This window comes from Xiphophorus couchianus, chromosome 12, assembly GCF_001444195.1.
Source record: "Xiphophorus couchianus chromosome 12, X_couchianus-1.0, whole genome shotgun sequence".
Lineage (NCBI taxonomy): Eukaryota > Metazoa > Chordata > Actinopteri > Cyprinodontiformes > Poeciliidae > Xiphophorus > Xiphophorus couchianus.
Window position 1 is genome coordinate 11,844,897 of NC_040239.1, and position 19,700 is coordinate 11,864,596.

The 19,700-nt window shown below is 42.1% G+C and overlaps 1 protein-coding gene across 3 annotated transcripts in view; it reads left to right on the plus strand.

Moving 5' to 3' along the window:
• LOC114154424 (zinc finger SWIM domain-containing protein 6) overlaps positions 1-19,700 on the plus strand; it is a 60,589-nt gene that overhangs the window by 18,450 nt on the left and 22,439 nt on the right. For all 3 annotated transcript variants that reach the window (XM_028033508.1, XM_028033506.1, XM_028033505.1), the window contains exon 2: positions 19,119-19,475. In XM_028033508.1, coding sequence (XP_027889309.1) covers positions 19,119-19,475 — 357 coding nt within the window. The remainder of the gene's footprint in view (positions 1-19,118; positions 19,476-19,700) is intronic.

Here is a 19,700-nt window from a genome sequence, read left to right on the forward strand (position 1 = left end):
TGACTGCAAGCTGGCTACCTCAGCAGATAGCGTGACTAATTTAAAAACTGAAATTAGCTAGTCATGCCTCTTTTATAGAGTAAAAGAAGGATAATATTCCATGCACACGGTGGCCAACTCCAATCCTCGAGACCCAGTTGGCTGCATGTTTTAGACGCTTTTATTGTCCAACACATCTGTATCAATTGAATGGCTTATTAGCGGGCTCCTGCAGAATGTGAAGACATGTTAAAGGGTAATTCAGTCATTTGAATTGCCTTTGTTGGAGCAGGAAAACATAAAACAAGCAGAATGTTGGATCAGGCCCTTGAGGGCTGGAGTCGGCCACCTCAGTTCCATGAGTGGAAAAAATACTTCTAAATTTAGCTGGTGATTTTTTTTATTTATTTATTTTTTGCTGAAGTCATTGTGTCAAAATAACAACTGAATATTATTGATGCTGCATCAATGAATGTGTTATAATGTTTTAATAACACAAGGAGTATTTCTAGCTAAAAGCAAGGTCAAGTTTTACATCTTTGTTTTTCCTGCATAAATAAAGGGTGAGACTGTGATACCACAAGAACCCTCATACACATTTGAATTCAACATTCAATAACAGGGTGTGACACCTGTTATTGAATTATGTTATGGAAGTGATTCCAGGTGTGACAGCCGGCCTGGAAACTAAAAGGAGCACTTGGCATTTACAAGTGGATACTATAAAGATGGAGGCGGAACAAGGAAGGCGGAGTTGGACCAGCAGATGGAAAAAAATGAGGCAGAGAAGCAGGAGTGCATGGACTGTATGCAATGAGTGGGCCACTTGGTTGATATGCATTGTGCAGTTATCAGAGGATCCACCTGCGAGGCTCTAAGTGCTGAGTCACTTACGAAGGTGAAGACTTAATGCTTCTCTGCCAGATGCATGGTCCATCTCAATGGAATATAATAGGCTGTAAAGTGCTTTGTAAGCAGTGACTGCTCGCCTCATGGCTAACCCTCGACTTTCACTCTCTTGAGCCCTGCTCCAAACCTCATTTTATCACTTTTATGGAAGCATGGTGTGTATTTTTTCTGTTGTAATGACATCTGTTGTTTGCACTTTTTCTTCATTCTTCTTCATTCTGCACACCCCTTTCGATCTTCTCTCTGCTGGCTTGTGCACATGTGTTTGAACGCAGGCACCTGTTCGAGATCTTAGTGTGTATGTGTGTGTTTAGGGTCATGCCTGCGGGTCATGCGTAATGAATAGCAGGGCTGTTGTTGAGGCACAACTGGCTGAAAAGGCAGCAGCCAGAGAATAGCTCACCAGTGACGGAACGTGAGGAGGAAGAGGAGGAGGCTGGATGCAGAAAGGGAGGAAAGGAATGAGGGAACCGGAGAATCACAGAGGAAAGAGAAGAGCGGTTGCAAAGCCACTGAGCCCTAACCACCTTCTGTCAGCCTGTCTGCTCTCAGCGCTGTTTTCTCTCTCATAGGAATCTAATGGCTTTTCCACTGTCCCCTTTCCAAACCTCCACCTCCCTCTTCTCCTCCTCCTTTTTCTAGTGCTGGACTGTTTTCTTCCTTATTCCTCCCCATCTCCTTTGCCAGCTTGATTTCTCGCATGCAGTCTATGTGCCGCCTCCCCTCCCGTTCAGCCTCTTTTTGCGTTCATCCAGCTGTTGGCCAGGGGAACAGCTGACTAAATCTAAAGCTCGGGGCCCCCGGCTCTGGCCTGGGCTCCGGCCCCAGCTCCACTCCCCCTCCACCTCTGGCCTACAGCCCTGGCTCCTCTCAGCAGCCCCTGCTCAGCCCTGGCCCTGCCTCTGAGCTTCGACTCCAGCTCTTAGCAGTTCTCTCCAACCAGCCCCCTCTGTCCCACCTTGTGGCTAAGAAACCTCAAAACCCTTTATCCTTTGAACCTGTCCTCATTTTTGTCCCCACTTCCTACTTTTTTGTACTTCATTTGCTCTCCCTACCCTCTGCTTCCTGCTCTGACAGGCTGTAGCTGGGGCCCCTGGTACTGTCCCAACATATCTGGACCTAGGCCTCCTCCAGGCTGGCAGCAGTTGTGTTCTCTGGCTCCAACAGTTAGCCACTGTAGCCAAGCATCTTTCTCTCTCTGGCTAACCACTGTAGCTCGTTGCTTTACTCTAAGCAACACTCAGCTTGCGCATTTGGTTAATTCTGGCTCTGCATTACCCCGAAGAGCTTCCCGACTCTCTACGCATCTCTTTGTTTTCTCCGATCTTGTGTCTCTGCATCTCTTTAACTCGAGCAGACAGGCTCAGCCCCGGCACAGGCACAGAAGCGTGCATCCAGCGAGAGTGCAAAGCATATGACACATGATTGGCAGCAGGGGGAGGACGGGGACGAGCAGTGAAAAGGGGAAATGGGCCTTGTCACTTCTCCAGACAAGCCGCGGGCTTGAGTTTGATCGCTGCCCTGGGAAGTGAGCCTTTGTCCCTCCTCCCCAACCTCTGCGGCTGTCAGAGCAAACGGAGCAGGTTCGTGTGATTAGGTGCAGGCCCAGGTTCTGCCATCATGCTTGCGAACAGACACCTTGGATGAAAGACACATGTCAGAGCCCTTCCTTTTCTCTGACGTCCAACTGCTCTGAAATCACTGACTGAGGTTTGACAGACTAAGGTTCAGAGTAAGCCCCTTTAGCTACGCTGGGATGCATGTTCCCTTTGATTGAAAGTGGGACAGCCGAGCTCAGGCGAGAAGATACATTCAGTTGGCACAAGCTGAACCTCATCAGAATCTTCCATTGAAAACCTCTCGGCTACTCACAGATTGGAGTTCAGCTTCTTCCCATCTGTCTAATGCCTGGCACGGCTTTTCCTCACCCGTGTTGCTACTTTTTGTTGCTGTGTTTTGGTTCTACATACAGTAGGTTTGTGGAGAAGAAACTTGGAAGCAGTAAACAATTTTCCTTTGGTGTCACCTTTTTTTTCTCTTCGACTGACAGATATGGGAAAATGAAAGCAAACCGCAGCATGACACTGACTTCAAACATTCCTGTGTTTCAACATTTATTAACAAGGATGCACAATAATCTGAGGTATAACGGTACATCAAGACGTTGCAGGATTTGAGTCTTTTGTTTTTGGTGGGAGGGGGGGGGACTGGGAATAGTTAATGTGAACTTAAAATTTGCAAGTCGAAAGTTGGAAAAATTCTTAGAAATACTGCTTTTTAGGACCTTATGTTGCAGTAGGTAGTTGGACTGCTGACATGAGTAAATAGAAAATTTCCTGGTATTCATACTTGGCACCAGAATAAGATTACAATGTCATTCTCAAATTCAGACATTATGAAATAAATGAAAAACTGCATAAACAGCCAATATTGCTTGTTTTTGGTCTGCTGCAATTAGCTTGAGTTCATTTTGAAATTTCTCAAAATCTCTTTGAAAAGGTTTCACACAAAACAAAGATCAGTGTGCTTGATTAGCTCATCTTTTTGGTTGGTGGTGGTCAATGAAAGTAATAAGGCCTTAGTTCGACCAGGAGGTTGAGAATCTGGAGCTATTGGGACCAGATAAAAGCAATTGAAAATACTAACGTCTTGCATTTAAACAAGTATAATAAAGGTTTCATAAGGCTCAAATATGTGTGAGAATTTCTATTCAGTTTTGAATTGTCCAGTTCAGCTTTTTAACAAAATATTCAACAAATTTAGTCCAGATTCCTTAAAAAAAATAAAATAGCTATTTACTTTGATGCTTGCTTTGCTAGCAGCTAATAGGCAGTTTTGATATTCTCCCAGTTCTTACAAACCATTCATATCTTTTCTTTCACTCAGTTTTCTTTTACTTCACAGAAAATATTTCAAAGTGGTGAAGGCTTCTTCAGTGCTTTGTAACTAAATGTTATTGACAGCCATGATTAGCAATGTTTATTAACTAACTGTATTGTCAATTAACAATTCTGGAACAGCTTTTTCTTCAGGGTTTCCATCAGTATATTACAAGTCTGGCGGGCCACCAGGTTTTTCTTAACCACCAGGCTACGCATTGTTGGTTTATTTCAAGTTTTTTATAGTTGTTATTTGGGTATTCATAATAATGTCTGTCAATACCACATAATTACCTAGAGATATTTTCACATTTTCTGTCAACTTCAAATGTAGGCTGCTGGATGACTGCCCTGGTGCCTCTAATACCAGGCTTTGCAAGGTTTCTGGGGGAAACCCTGATTCTTCATTACAAAATAAAAGTCTTAAACATATACATGGTGCCAGGCTTAGAGCATCTCATACACTACATTTGGCAAACTTTTATGCTGACAACAACTAAATATTGTGTCATGTTACTATGATAAGATGTTGTTGTATTCCTAATAGCCCAAATCAGACAGGGGAATGCAAACTTTCTCATTGGCTTCAGATGTGCTCCTATTCTGATGCCAAGGATGTTTTACGGACCAGTGGAACATTAATTACCTTGGTGTAAAAGCCAACATGAACTAAGCCACTTGGTCACGCTCTTCTAACCTTATAGACTTTCCCTCTGTCTTCCCTTTTTATGCCGTCTCTTGCTCAGGATGGTACCCATTGACTGCCGCTGACCTAATTTGGGCAAATTTGACTGACCTACTTCATGGGTGAATGCTGACTTGCAGCGGGAGGTGATTCTCTCACTCACATTCACACTTACTATTCTCCCTCCTCATGATTATCATGCGGCCCCTCAACCTCCTGTTGCGAATGCTCTAGTACAGGGCAATTTGTGTGCTTAAACACACCCTCCTGTTCAAATTTCATCTGCACTGTTCCCTGAGCAATCTGCCTTCCCAAATGGATGTAATGAGGATCTAAAAGTCCAAGCACATCATAAAAATAAAGAAAGTATTTGACTTTTGTTTCGGATGGTCTCAGAGGTGACATAGTCCTTCACTTCATGAGTCACCCATGAGACATAATCAGCATAATTGTGTAAGGATGTGATTATTCACCGGTCATCTGTGCAAATGCTAATTTGAACAAATTTAATGAAACAGTCTTGAGAGCATTCGAGGGTACAGTTACAATTGAGGTAATTCTTTTATGAAGTTGGAAGTGTAAAGACTATCAGACATGGTAATCCCTTTGGAGGATTGACTTTTTAACTGCTTAGAAATTAATTTGTGGGTCATTTCATCTCAATTCTCAGTAGAATGGACATGTTAAATTTCTGGAGTTTTCTTATTTTTGTTGGAAAGTCATCACAGATGGAGTATTCCTCTCAACCCCTGCTTTTTTATATATAAAACCATAAGAAAACCTGTTGAAAACTAATGAAATACAACCCAAAGCCCTAAACCTTCCCACTATTGCTTACTGTGCTGGAATCTACACCAACAGTGAAGCTGTTATGCTGCTGAAGAAAAACTACATCTTTGACTGTAAAATAAGGTCTTGAGGAAGTCACATACTGCACAAATAAAATAAAAGCACTGAAGTATTCTTAATGCCTATTGGATAGCAATGTATTCTGGAATTAATCCACACAGACCACAATGAACTAACCAATCTCAAAGAGTTTTAGCATTTTTGTCACCTTTACCAAGTGTGGCAATAAAAGACAGCCTAAATCCAGCTAACAAAATTCACTATTTGCAAGCTCTGTTTAAATGGATGGTATAAGACATAAGGTAGCCTTATATCTACTAAGGCTACCTTATAAGATATAAGGTATGTCTTATAAGGTAGCTGAATCCTAATATAGCAATTAGGATTCAGTGTATTTTGTATATCTAAATTATGTACAAGATATTAACATTTCATTTTACCAAATTACATCTAAGATTCATGAAAATAATTGTCTATAAAAAATATGATAAACTGTGGTTTAAACATATTGATGTGAAAGGTTTTGTGCACAAGTAAGAAATGGAAGTGGCAAGATTGGTGCAAAATAAATATAGGAGAGAATTGACTCAGGGAGACCTAACTCGGTTTCAGCTGTTTGTTATCATGGTGTATTTAATATCAGCATCATTGCCTCTTGTAAGCGCAAGATAAGTGTTGTGCAATTTTTGACTACAATTCCAGAGATTGTATAGATGTTTTCAAAAACAAGGGAGCCCAAATCTGTTTCGCTTAAACACAGGTAATTTCTTCCTGGCCTTGTGCAGCCAAACTAGTTCTGTGTCCGAAAAGGAAAAAAAAAAGGAATTTGTATTTCTGACTCGGCATGGACCTGCCTGCTCTACTTGGTACTCTAACATGTACGCACAATAGGAGCATCAACAAATAAAAACATATGAATGCAAACAAACTCATGTATATACAGAATCACCCCAGGCAGATATGTGTAGTCATGGTAACATGTACAGATGATAACAAAAGAGGGGAGGGGGAATTATTGCCTCCCTCTTGTCCAGCAGGGTGCAATTTATCTTAATGTAGCCCATGGAAGGCAGCTATTTACATGAAACGAGAGCTGTTTCTGGGAAATCGAGGTCTCTCTGAAGGTTTTGATGTCAGCTGCCTGCTTTTAGCTTGAGAGTGGAAACCCTAACCATCCAGTGAAGGAGAGGAGTAAGAGCTGTAAACCTACCGAAACGGCTTGCTTCCCTTGTGCGTCTGCTGCTCTTCACCCCTGAAAGTCTCTCATTGTTTCCCTTCGATGCACTAGAAGAGGGGCCAGACGTTACGTGTGATTTCAGGCGCTTGCTGTTTGCACTGAGCGAATCTAACCCTCTTGCTTTATAACTTATCCTTTGGAGAGTGATGCTAACATCAACGTCAATATTTACAGGAATCGCCCGCAGGCAAGCAAATCGACCACCTCCATTCAGCAGAGACACGTTCAACCTTTTGCCCGCTCCCCCTCCTTTCCCCTCTCTTCCAAGCCTCACTCGTCTTCATCATCCTGTTTTCTGCTTGACGACGCGGCTTTTCTGTTGTTTGCTGACTTTGTCCGCTTGTTCTGGTGAGGTGCGTCCTGCGTACACGTGCGAGGGATTTCTGACGGGGCCACCATGGCTTTGAAACGAGGCTGAGCGGCTCGCTGTGAGATGTTATATGACACATGTCAAGCGATATTAAACCTTTCCTCCTCCCTCATTGAATGCCCCTACGCCCCCCACTCCATCCTCTTGCTATGTCTGCCATGGTTAGTGTGAGCTATGACACTTTTCACTGGGGCTTTGCAGGGAAAGAGGTGCCACATCTGATGCACAAGGCCTCACGCCTTTGTGGAAGGGACAATTTAGTCTACAGTAAATCAACACAGGAGCAGCTGAATGCGATTTGTAGCTTGCTAACCCGAACATCTGAAAGGCAGACCTGGGGAAAAGGTGGAATTGGGCAAAATTGACGTCAGACCTGAAATTGGCATACGCATATCTCATTACTTCACAATTACTCCCCTAGATTTGCCAGAATATAATAAAAAGAGGTGGTGATACCACTTTTGCCTTTCTTTGTACGTTGAGAACAAACAACAGTAAGTGTGACCTCGTTGACTCCAGAGAGGGAAGGGTTAAACACGAGTCGGCATCGCTGCGTTACGCAAACTGGCGGCTGGCTGGAGCTGAAAGGGGAAGTGCTGAGCTCAGAGAAACACTGGCTCAGAGCCATCCCTCCCTCCCTACTCTGAAACTCCCCTCCTCCCCACCACACAACCCCCCGCCCCCACGTCCTCCCCGCCTCCTCGCTACAGCTGAGCGCTCCCCATGCTTCCCACCGCCAGGCGTGGTGATGTGTGTTTGTGTGTCTGTGTGCCTGTGCAGGAATGCAGCTTCCCCCTCGGCTGGGGCCTTGCATTTGTGTGTGTGTGTCTGTCTGGAATGATGCCTCCCCTTGTCTACTGTGTGACGTCAGTACACACAACGGGTCAGCTTAGGGCTAGGCAGCATTCTGTGTGTGTGTGTGTGTCATGGGGGTTTGGTTGGGGGGGAGTCTGTTACTGGAGAGAGAAAAAGGAAAGAGGTGGCACGGTTTGTGAGCAGAAGGAGGCTGACTGCAGGGAGTCACTGAGGCCAGTATGTGTGCATGCATGAAGGCACCGTGAGTGTGTATCAAAGGGTGGAGCCGTGTGTGTGTGTGTGTGTCTGGTGGAGTGTGTCGAGTGACTTTCCAAATGAAATGGGAAGGGTAAAGAGTGTAAGGTTATTTCCCCGGCATGGAAAAGTAGACGTGAAAAAGTGCACAATATTTCATATGTGCATGACACCATTGTTGTTAGTGGCCTGGCATGTTATTATCTAGTAAGCTACTGTGTACCTTTAGTGTCCTTTTTTGTGCTGTGTTAACTTAACTGATGTATTTTACTGGATCTTGTTACGGTGTGACTTTTTTTTTTAGATCTTTGGCATGAGGCTGTATGTGTAAGGCTTCTAAAATAACTTTTTTTTTTTACAGCTATACTAATATTAAATTTTTTGTTGTTTTGATTTGATATTTGGAGAGTACAAGGAAAGGGGTTGGTGTATTGACACCACTCTGACTTGCTAAAACACGGATCTACCTTGTAAATGTGATATGAATGCTGTAAGCTGATGTTCTGAAGGAGCTGAGCCGGTGCCAAAACACTTCTGGAGAGTAGACATATTAGAGAAATATTAGAAAAACAAAAATGGATAGAAAAAAAAGAAATCTGTTAGCAAAATATACAGCTCAGAAGAAGCTGAAGCAGAAACATGATGAAGAAGCTAAATTGAAGCAGAAACTCATAGAAATGATAAAAGGAAAATAAATCTTTCAAGAAATGTTTTAAATAAGTATAGCCGAAGCCTGGTCAATAGCAGGAGCAGTAGAAATCCAAAAATGGCAGATGCTGAAGTCCAACTGACCGGGACTACTTTCACTTTGGTCCAACCATTTGAAAGCAAGATCAGCGGCAAAAAACTTTGTTTCATTGGTATACTTTGGCAACAATAAACATGATTACTGTATAAATAATTGAGGGTCAGAATATATTTTTAATATAATAATTATCAGATTTTTTTCTTGCTTAGTCTTTACTTTCTTTTAAAGACACTTCCTCTATCTTTGACTATATATCGGTACCATCACAGCTAACTAGCTAACACAGTCTGCTCTGCTAACAACGGCATTATGCTATGTTACAGTGGTAATATTAGCATGTTAGTTAATGCTAATTTACTTCGGCTACCATTGTCACAGCATCTTACTTGTTATTAGCTAGCATGTTAACATTGGGGTGTCGGGCAATGTTAGCATGTCAGCTAACTGCTTTCAGCAGAGGAACTTACATTCAGAAAGATGGAGAGAGATGTGGTGAGTTTGATCTTTTCTGGTGGCATGTAATTAGAAGGAATTTAAACCACAGGACACGATGTAAAATTTAAGCAGGTTTGAAATGAAATATTTGTATGCTGTGATACTCTGTATCAGCTGATGGCATCTTACAACTTTACAAATTTCACTCTGAGACGACAAATTGAAGAATTTATTTGTAAAAATTCAAAGAATTATGCGAAAGATCCAACGAAAGCACATTCCAAAACTAACGACTTTGTGCATTTTGTATTTTGACCAGATGAGTTCATCCCTGCACGGCATCAGCTGCATAGGTTTGTCATTAAATGCATAACCTACCCCTGAAGTAGCAGACAATGGCTTTTCGATGGATCCCATTACCTCGGTGTATAGGATGCGTAGCTCTACTGGGACCAACCTTTGCTAATTGCACACATTTATTTCCAGTCAGCTATAATTTCATTCACACTAATGAACCTTGGACACAGACGGGGATAATGTATAGTTAATGCACATACAGGAGATGAAATTAGCAGGCATCTGGCTTCTCCAGTGTCAGAAATTTGTTGAGCTGCGACCTAGAGTGACACAAGCCAAAGACATTTGGACCTAAACGGTAAAATGAGATGAAATTGTTAAACAGGTCCTTACAGGTCCCTCAGTAGCCCAAGTCCCTGATGTTATTGACTTTCTATACTGGTCAGCTTTCGACAGGCTTTGTGATCCATCAGCCAAGCAGTAACACCACCCCTGCCTGACAAGCCCAATCCAGCAAAATTAGAGTCTATTTTGAAAGTGATAGTTGGGAAAATTGCAAGTCATTCCTCATGTACTGCATGGCAACTAAGTGGCAGCAGCCAAGCAGTTGACTGTCATTTTAACCGCCAGCTGATGACAACTCCAATCACCCACACATCCATCAGTGCACACACAGACACATACACACATTTGAATATTCCCTGCCATCTCTGTGAATTGCATTCAGACTTTTTTTTTTTTTGCTGTCAGAATCTCAAGCGGAAGTAAAAGCATTGAAATTCATAGAATATCTCAAAACATTAATTTATGCTTGCCTCTGTCTGTCAGGATAACTGTGAGAGTGTGCGTGGGGGTGGGCGCGCGCGTGTGTGTGTGTGTGTGTGTGGGCATGTGTGTGTCTGTATGGGTGATAAGAATGCACCCACAAAGGGGAAAAAACGTATCACTCCACCAGTGGGTTCAAGGCATTAATACAGCAGCCCCTGGAGCTTGCCGGTGTTATTCCAGCCTGTCCCACACCTAGGACACACATGCACACATACGCCTGAAGCAAGGTCTCCTGCAGAAAAGCACTGATCTCTGTTTATGGTCTCTGTATGAGTTCTTCCTTATAGGACCACACACGCATGCATGTATTGTTGCTCATACAGGCCTATCCTCCAAGATGCTGAAAGGCCTTGTCTTGCCTTTGTACCCTTAATAATTGGGACAGTTCAAGGAGCCGCCATGCAGGAAATGCTCTCTTTAGCTGTGGGTGAGATGGGGCTTTGGAGGTGGTTATTGGGGGTGAGTGTTGGGCTGCCAAACAGTTCTTGACCCTACCTCGACCTACACTGGAGCATTGCTTTTCTTCAATTGTGGTTCAGATCGGCTTTCACTGGGGCCTCTCAGTTCAATCCAGCCAAATGGATTGGATTCCAGTCCAATAGCCTTCCCTCTGTGAGGTTTTAGCAGGCTGTCTTTGGTCAACAGAGAGTGGGATCCAATGTTAACGCTCCAGCTTCCGCAGGTGGTCCCCTTTGGATCAGGGAATCAGTCAGATTTAGGGGTTGATCCGTTTTTCTGAAGCTCAAAGGGTAACTTGATTTAGGCAGAAAGTTACATTTAATCCTTTAAGCCAGACTGGCTGCTTTCAGAAACTGTTCATGTACTTTGATTTTTATGCAGAGTTTACAGAAATTGTACCAAAAACCTATCAACTGGGATGAAGTTGTTTAGATGTAAGTGCCTCGTTCAGTTGAGAAGTCAGAGAAGAATGGACAGATTCGTTTACTTTGATAGAATTACACTTGCACAAATAACCACTGATTACAACTAAGTTATGCAGAATACCATCTCTGAATGTAGAACGTGTTAAACCTTGATGGGTCACAGCAGCAGAAATCCACACCGGGTGTCACTTCTGTTAGTTCAGAACAATAAATCAAAGCCGCAATTGACATTAGCTCACCATAGTTGAACAATAACTATTTGGAAAAATGTTGCCTGGTCTAACAAGTTTCGAGTTAAGTTTGGACATTCAGATGGTGAGGTTAAGCACCCAGCATGCTCCGGCCAAAATTGAACTGTTGACGCGTAGTCAAGCAGTTGCAGAACATTTGTTTACATACACACTCTTCAAGGTTCACAAGACATACCGAGCCATGCTCCTGTGAACCCGCTCCTGCTCCAGTATATGCCATGGTGTTTTGTCATATATGCAATTTACAACAGTATTGTAAACACAGCGACCACAGCAGAGAGGAACGACTCTGATGAGTTCTCAACTTCGAACGAAATAATGATTCTGTTCTTTTTTTTGGCAAACCTACAAAAAAAGAACAGAAAGCATCGGTTGGCTCCAAGCTTGCTGCCTCATACGAGAATTGAGTGGAGACAGTTCAGTGTTTCGATCTAACACTGTGTACTTCCTCATGACCTCGGACAATTATTTTTCAAAACTATCCATGCTGAAAAGCCGGCTTCTTGAAGTCGAGTAATTGGGACTGTTTTTAAACATGCCCACAAAATTCTCACCAATCACTCAATAGTTTTGCACGAAGGAGGTGGAAAGTTTGCCAGAGCTTTGTGACAAGTAAGGGCGGACGACATGAGGCCGAGAACAAAATGATGCAAATTTTGTCACGCAGCTGCAAAGATGTGAGAATTGATTTTGGCACTTCTGCCCGACCATGGAGAGGGCTTTGTACCAACTGAACATCATTTTCACTCTTCCTCAGAATTGTTGCTGACCATGTCTGTTTCTTTATGACCACAGTGTACCCACCTTCTGATGGCTACTTCCAGCAGGATAATGAACCATGACACAATGCTTAATTCTTCTCAAAGTGGTTTCCAAAACACGATGATGGGTTCACTGTGACCTCCACAGTCATTAGTACAAAAGCAGGAACTCTTTAATGCCGTCATGTTAATAAGGACCAAAATCTGTGAGGATTTCATTAAACGCCTTTCTGAATATATGTCTCAAAGACGTTCCGAAGGGGGACTGACCCATTACTGACAAATCGGCGAGTGAGTGTATTTTCTCCAATATCCTCTTTCAATTTTCCTTGGCTTGCTTTTAAAACAGGCTTTTTGTCTCAACTTCTTAGCTTCACAGATAACCGTTGTGTATTTTTATTCTATCAAGCACAAATCCAGTAAATGAATGCTATCTGAGCCACAGGGTGCCATATTAGATTTAGGTGACAGTCACTCATAAACCAGTACAGCCAATAAACTAAATGACCTTCCCACTGTTAGGGCTGAATTTTCTCCATTGACTTGGAATCTTAATGTGATTGTGGAAATATATGTATGTTGCAGAATCTAATTTAGTTCAGTGATTTTGCTGCACTCGTGAGCAAACCTCTGAAGCCAGGCCCTGATTCCTGCCGTCTGCCTTCATGTGGGAAGCATAATCTTGTTTTATTGGGATATTATGAAAGTCATACTCTGATACCGGTGTTGAACTTGCAGGTTTTGGGTCCTTCTCTTCCTGTTAACAATAGGAGGAATCCAGCATTTCTAGAGCTTTTTGTGCTGAATGGACTCAAGTGCTTTAAGCAATTTGTGGGTGCAGTACAAAACTGCAGTAAACACTCATTTGTAAGATTTCTCTCATGAGGGTCCCTTAAGAAGTCAGTGGGCCACTGGTATTTGTGGAATCTGCACACGGACACACAAAATACTGTGCAAAAATAATTAGGCCACCCCTAACATTTTAATACTTTGCTTTAGAGGTGCCTGGCTTTCTTGTAATCTTTTGAAGTGGTCTAACCAATAATTCTTCAGGCCTTCTTTAGGACTTTCAGAGTTTTTCACAGTGTTTTGAACAAGTTGTGAACAAAATAACTCATTTCATATTCATGAAAGTCATGTCTTTTTGACTGAGGAAATAATACAGCAAAGACCCGAGACAACGCTGAAGAGATTCATCATGCCTATTGTCAACTGTATGCCAAGTTTTCAGTTAATAGCCCTTTGGGAATGACCCTCTTGGAGAGAATATATTTGTTTCTCTCTGTCAAGCTGTGGCACTTTTGAAAAAAGTTTCATATACAGAATTTTGAAAAAAAAAAAGTATTACTTGGTGCTAGTCATTTCATCTCCCTGAGAATTTGAACTTTTGTACTTCTGGTTGTCTTGCGCCTCTTTTCTTTGAGTGCAAAAAGAAGCAGTTTGCAAAGGAACATTTCATACAGACCTTGAAAATCAGTTATGTCTGTTATTTATTACGTGTACTTGGAAGTCAGGTTTTTTTGTGCGTGCTCCAAGTCTGAAAAGGAGTGAAAACATGGCCTGAAGTTGTAATCAAAACTGGAAAAGTTGGAGGTCTCTGCTTCAACCTTAATATCTCTTATAACTGCTACTTAAATAAAACACTGTATAAAGTATTTATTAGCACTTTTGACAGTTTGCGCATCTTTTTACACGAGTGACACACCAACTGTTTTGTATTTATTTATGTGCATATTATTATTATTATTATTTTATTATTTTTTATTTATTTATTTATTTATTTTATTTTTTTTTTTGAATGGATAAAAATGACAAAATACATTGTCTTTGAGTTGCACTGATAATAGCAGTTAGCACCAGAATCATCAGAAAATCCCAGCTATTTTCCAACTTGGAACTAGAAGCCACTCAACTTGAGTGTCATCCTTTCCAGATTTACTACAATGTACTTAAGGATGTCATTATGAATCCATTGGCATTTTGCAGTGGGATTTTTGCAGTCTTTTTTTTTTTTAGATTGATCAGGAATTATAATGTTATATATAATAAAAGTCACTATTGGTTGAAATTTAAAAACAATGAGCAATACAATATAAAAATCTCTCTCAAAAAGCCATTTAAAATAGATTATTTTTTATGTGAACAGTTTTAGCCCTGTAATATTTAAAATGTTGAACTACCAAGAGAAATTGAGGTATGCTGAATGGCGAACAATATTTCATGGATGACAAATGTCACAAAGGGAGCACAATATGGTAAAAAGGAGAATTGACCAGGATTTAAGCTCCAACTTTTCATATTGGGTGAAAAGGAAGCCAGATTTCGAAGATATTTTTTCAAAAAGATCATCAGAGGGTTTGAAGAAACATGAAAATAAGAGAAGTATGGATCTCTTAACTAAAAACACAACATGATGTGGCATGACTCAAAACCTTAGCATCACAATGTATAGTCCACATCTTCTCCATCTCGCTCCCTCGGTCACACGCTGTTCTTGCAACCTTGCAGTGTGCTTTGTGCCAAGTGTGATTTCACCAGGGCGGTCAGAAGGGGTTTCTAGGGCAACCTCACAGAGGCCTCGTTCTAAAAATGGCCATCATGGTTACTTTGAAAGCCAACTCTGGCCTCTTGAACATGTGCTGAAAAGAGCCGAGAGCGCCACTCTGGGAAGGGAGCTGGGTGGATTGGGTAAGGGGGAAACCAGGCTCTCTAATAGCTAGCACATGAGACACTGAAGGTTTCATAGCCACCCATCCAGGAGTTATGGGAGGTGTGTGCATGTGTGCGCGCGCCTAAGCAGTAATATCCCTGTACTCAGCGCTTGGCTAAATTAAAAGGGCATTTCTGGCACAAGGGGCATTTTTTGGTGCCCAGACGATTGGACGGGGAAAGGCGAAACTCATTACCTACCCATCTGTCAGAGAGTGAGAGTGAAAGAGCTGTGGGAATGTGGACTGACGGAGGGAGGGCTGGAGCAGGGAGGGGGAGATACAAAGGGCTTGGAAGGTGAAAGAGTGAAAATGTCCGATAAAGGAGAGGGAAACATGACAGAATCACCCCCCCCCCACCTCCAGCTTCAAACCTGCGAGTCTTTTATCACCGGGTAGAGTTTCCATGTGTTTTGAATTTTACAGTGCATCGCCGTTAATTTTCCCTTTGAGAAAGAAAACATTTGCAAAAGAAAGTGCAGCTGCCTTTGTAACCTTCTGCTCAGAATGTGTGTGTGTGTGTGTGTGTGTGTGTGTGTGTTTGCTTGCATCTGAGGGTGATTTTTCTTTGAGCTCTCTCAGCTCCCACATGTTTTTGATGTTCTCTGTTTCTTTTTTTCTCTCAACCAGGGGCCACTCTTGAAATTCTCGTCACACAAACAAACACGCACTTGCAAACACACACATATCCATACGAAAGGTATCACTGATTATCAAACGCTCATTTTCTCATTTGTGAGTCGCGTCGCAGTAAAATAAGTTGTTGTTTTTTTCTCTCCTCCATGGGCCAGCTGCGGTGTGTGAACCTTTTTGTCTCGTTTAGGATTGTTTCAGTGCGGCTCCTTGTTTCCCTCCGTCTCCCGCAGCTGTAGACATCCAGGCTTTGATCACAGCACATGCGAGGAGCTGCCATATTCGATCCACACCCCTCTTGTGTGGATATTGTTAACGAACATGTGCTTCCTCCGCCAGCTGGCTTTCAGAAGGGGAATGCATATCTCTGTGGCAATGTTTTGCAGCTCTGCCTTGTGTCATATTTGCAGCCAACACTTTATAGTTCTGCGGATAAAGAATTAACAACCAGGCTAACTGGCATATTCTGTGACAGTGCAATTTATATATAATCCATCCATTTATTCAGCCATATTTCCAATAGCCACTAAGTCCTTGCAGTTCTGGCACAGTGAACAAGAGGGAGTTTACTCTCCAGATATGCTTGGAGCAGATAACTGAAGAGATACATTGTGGGACTTGGGGAGGAAGCTGGAGTATCCAGAGAAGGTGCATGGATGCCCAGAGAGACATACAAACTCTGCTCCAACAGTGTGTTGTAATTTTTTTACTGCTTAGTAGAAAACTCAGTGAAAACATTCAGAAGATACACAAACTCTTGCAAAAGTAATTGGGATCCTTGACCACTTATTGTTGCCCAAAGTTTCTATTCTGGGATAATTTTATGTGAAACCAACACAAAGGAGAATGCAGTTTTGAAGTCAAAGAAAATTAGTATTGGCTTTTAGTTTTTTATTATTACAAGTCAGAAAGTTGTGGTGTGGTTTTTCTATTGAGCATCCCGAGATGGATACTTCGTAGAACCACATTTTTTTTGTTGTTATAGTCTATTATTTTATTTTAGTTTATTTTGATCAGCTTTATACATTTAGATGTACATTGCTAGAATTTCTATTCATAGTACTTTGCATGTAGGCTACAACCAGAATACCTAGTTCCACATTTTTGCTCTCTTGTTGCAAACCGCAAGGGTGGAACTTATTTTGGTCTATCAACCAATGCTTTCTTCTAGTCATTCTCCCATAAAGGCCAAATCTATGAAGTCTACCCCTAATAGTTTTCCTGTCAACAGATTCTCATACCTAACATGGACCTCTGTACAGCTCCTCCACAATGTTCATGCAATGGCTTCTTCCCAGATTAACAGTCTTCTTGCATGGCCTGTTGCTTTGGATTGAAAGCCATGTCTTGGTAGGTTTGCAGGAGGAGCACGCTCTTTCTGTTTTCAGATGGTGGATGGAACAGTGCTTCGTGAGAAGTTGTTTTATAACCTAACCTTGCTTAAATTTCTCCAGAAGGTTATCCCAGTCCTGTTTGCTGTGTTCCTTGGTCTTCATGACGTTGTTGGTTCACTTATGGTTTCTTAAAACGTCAACATTCTTAATAGAACAGCTGCAATTAAACTCGGACTGAATTACTCACAAGTGGCTCATCTAAGCATTGGTAGATTTCAGGGTAAAATCATAGTAAAATGGGCTAAAATAAGCATACAACCACTTTTGGGGAGGTTTGGTGGGTTTTTCTTTGTAAAATATCCACGTATGTTTTTCCTTCTAGCAATAAAATATGTTAAAGGTTTTGGTTTTTAAGATTACAATATGTGCAGATGTTTCCCTCAACGCCGTGCTTTATTTTTACATGCATCCTGAGGGCATAAGCAAGGGTTATGATCTTTTGTTTACTATCCTTTTTCTCATTCTTCACATCCACCTGCGTTCTGACTGCATCTCTAAAGCACAGAGGATGGAGAGCCACGTTGACCTGACCTCCGTTTAGCTTGCTTGTGCAATCATTTCCATCTATAACCCATGAAAAATTCAACTCTTGCTCCTCCCCTCTCTCACCAGAAAAAAACCCCCTTTGATGTAGATGCATTAACACATGCTTTACATCGAAGCTAGTCAGCGCTCAGCCCTTTGATAAACACATTAAAGATATGTGTGTCTTTGCCTGGTGCACATGAATTGCACATGTTTCTCCTGAGTACATAAATGCATTCATAAAGCCGCACCAAATCCCTCCCATTATTAATAAGTCATGATCTCACACTGCGTCCCGGCACTTGGGTGCACGCCTCCATCTTTCATGTGCTCACGAGTGTGTGTTTTACGACACAGCCGGGGGACCCCACCTGGCTCATTCATATTCATCCCTGCATAGTGAGTAGCCACACCTTCAGATAACGCAGTCAAAATGAGATCAAACAACATTTTCGAACAAGAGTGTGTATAATTCATGCTGGTACACCCCTTCTCACCGCTTCGCTTCTTTTCCCAATTCCACTTGTCGTTCATCAGAAGTTTCATCCATCTGGGTGGATTTCTGTCAGATGAATCCTGATTGTCATATACAGGTGCATCATATTATAATCTAAATATTAACAAAAAGTTGAGCTATTAGTTCAACAGATGAACTAATAGCGCACATTTTGTCAAGCTGTGATTAATGGGCACAGAGCTTGATAAAACACATTGGACCAACATCAGGGGATGAAATGGCTCCAAAAATCGTTACTGTTTGTGGAAAATTCTCATCGAGTCTAATGCAATGCAGACTGTGTGCCTCTTAAGGAACTTATAGTTTCCAAATGAATTGCAAACAATAGACTAAGCTGAAAACAAGACTTTGGACCACTGAACAAAGGATTTTTTTTTTCAAATGAGATGTTGCTGATGCCTCTGGTTCAGGAGTTGTTTAACACCAAAAATCAATGGGACACAAATGTGTGTGGTGGCTTTTGAAACTCTGATTCCAGTCCAGTCCAGTCCACACTTTGTAAAGCTCCCCAAACTTTTGAATGGTTTTACTACACAATCACCTTAAGTCCACAGTCATACTTGCTGCTTGTGAACTTTTTTCTTCCATCTAACTTTCCACCCAAGTCTTAGGATGTAACAGTTTGAGAACAGTCAGCTTCTTTAGCAATGCCCTTTAGTGATTTGCTCCCGTTGGGAAGAGTGTCAATAACTGTCTGCTGAACATTTGGACAGCCAGCAGTCCATATCTTAACAATCTGTAATATTATGCAATATTCTAATTTTCTTCTAAAATGTTTTGGTCATTAATCACCAGAATGAATCAAAATAAAGACCTGAATTATAGAACTCTGTATGTCATAACTTTTCAGTGTATTCCACATTGTTGAGCTGCACCTGTATTAACACCCTGAGAGTGTTTGGTCTTCAATAATGTCACTTAAAAAAGGACACATTCATTGAGTTGATCAAGCGATTCAATTTGCAGGTAACTGATTCTGGATGCTGTGCGGACACAGAGCTCCTGACATTATCGAGCTTCTGCCTGGAAATGATTGGTTCAAGCAGCAAAGGCAGCAGTAGGAGTAGAAACTAGTCCTGAAAATCACTTATAATAATAATAATAATAACAACAACCCCCCTTCTATTGAAAAAAATAATTTCTATAAAAATTCTTCTCCCTTTTCCGATTCTTCTCCAGGTTTCCACCTGAGCGGCACGGTGACAGATCCCGCCACGCCCTCGTCCCCGGAGCTCGTCTGCAGCGTCAGCGTCAGCTTCGACCGCTGCAAGATCACCGCCGTGACGTGCACCTGTGGCAACAAGGACATCTTCTACTGCGCCCACGTCGTGGCGCTGTCACTTTACAGGGTGCGCAAGCCTGAGCAGGTCAAGCTGCACCTGCCCATCTCGGAAACGCTGTTCCAGATGAGCAGAGACCAGCTGCAGAAGTTCGTCCAGTACCTGATATCGGTCCACCACACCGAGGTGTTGCCCACGGCGCAGAAACTGGCCGACGAGATCCTGTCGCAGAACTCTGAGATCAACCAGGTTCATGGTGAGGAAACCAGTGTGTGTTGGAGGATGGTTAGGATAACATGCCCATCTGCAGTTGACGTGTACCTTCCTTCCCCTACAGTCATAGATATTGATTGTCTGATGAAGGTAAAGTGTGTCAGGATCAATGTTACTTATTAATGAGAGCCATGTAGCAGAGCAGAGACTGTAATCAACACTGTAGACCAATTTAGGTCTGAGAGGAAGATGAGGAAAATAAAAAGCA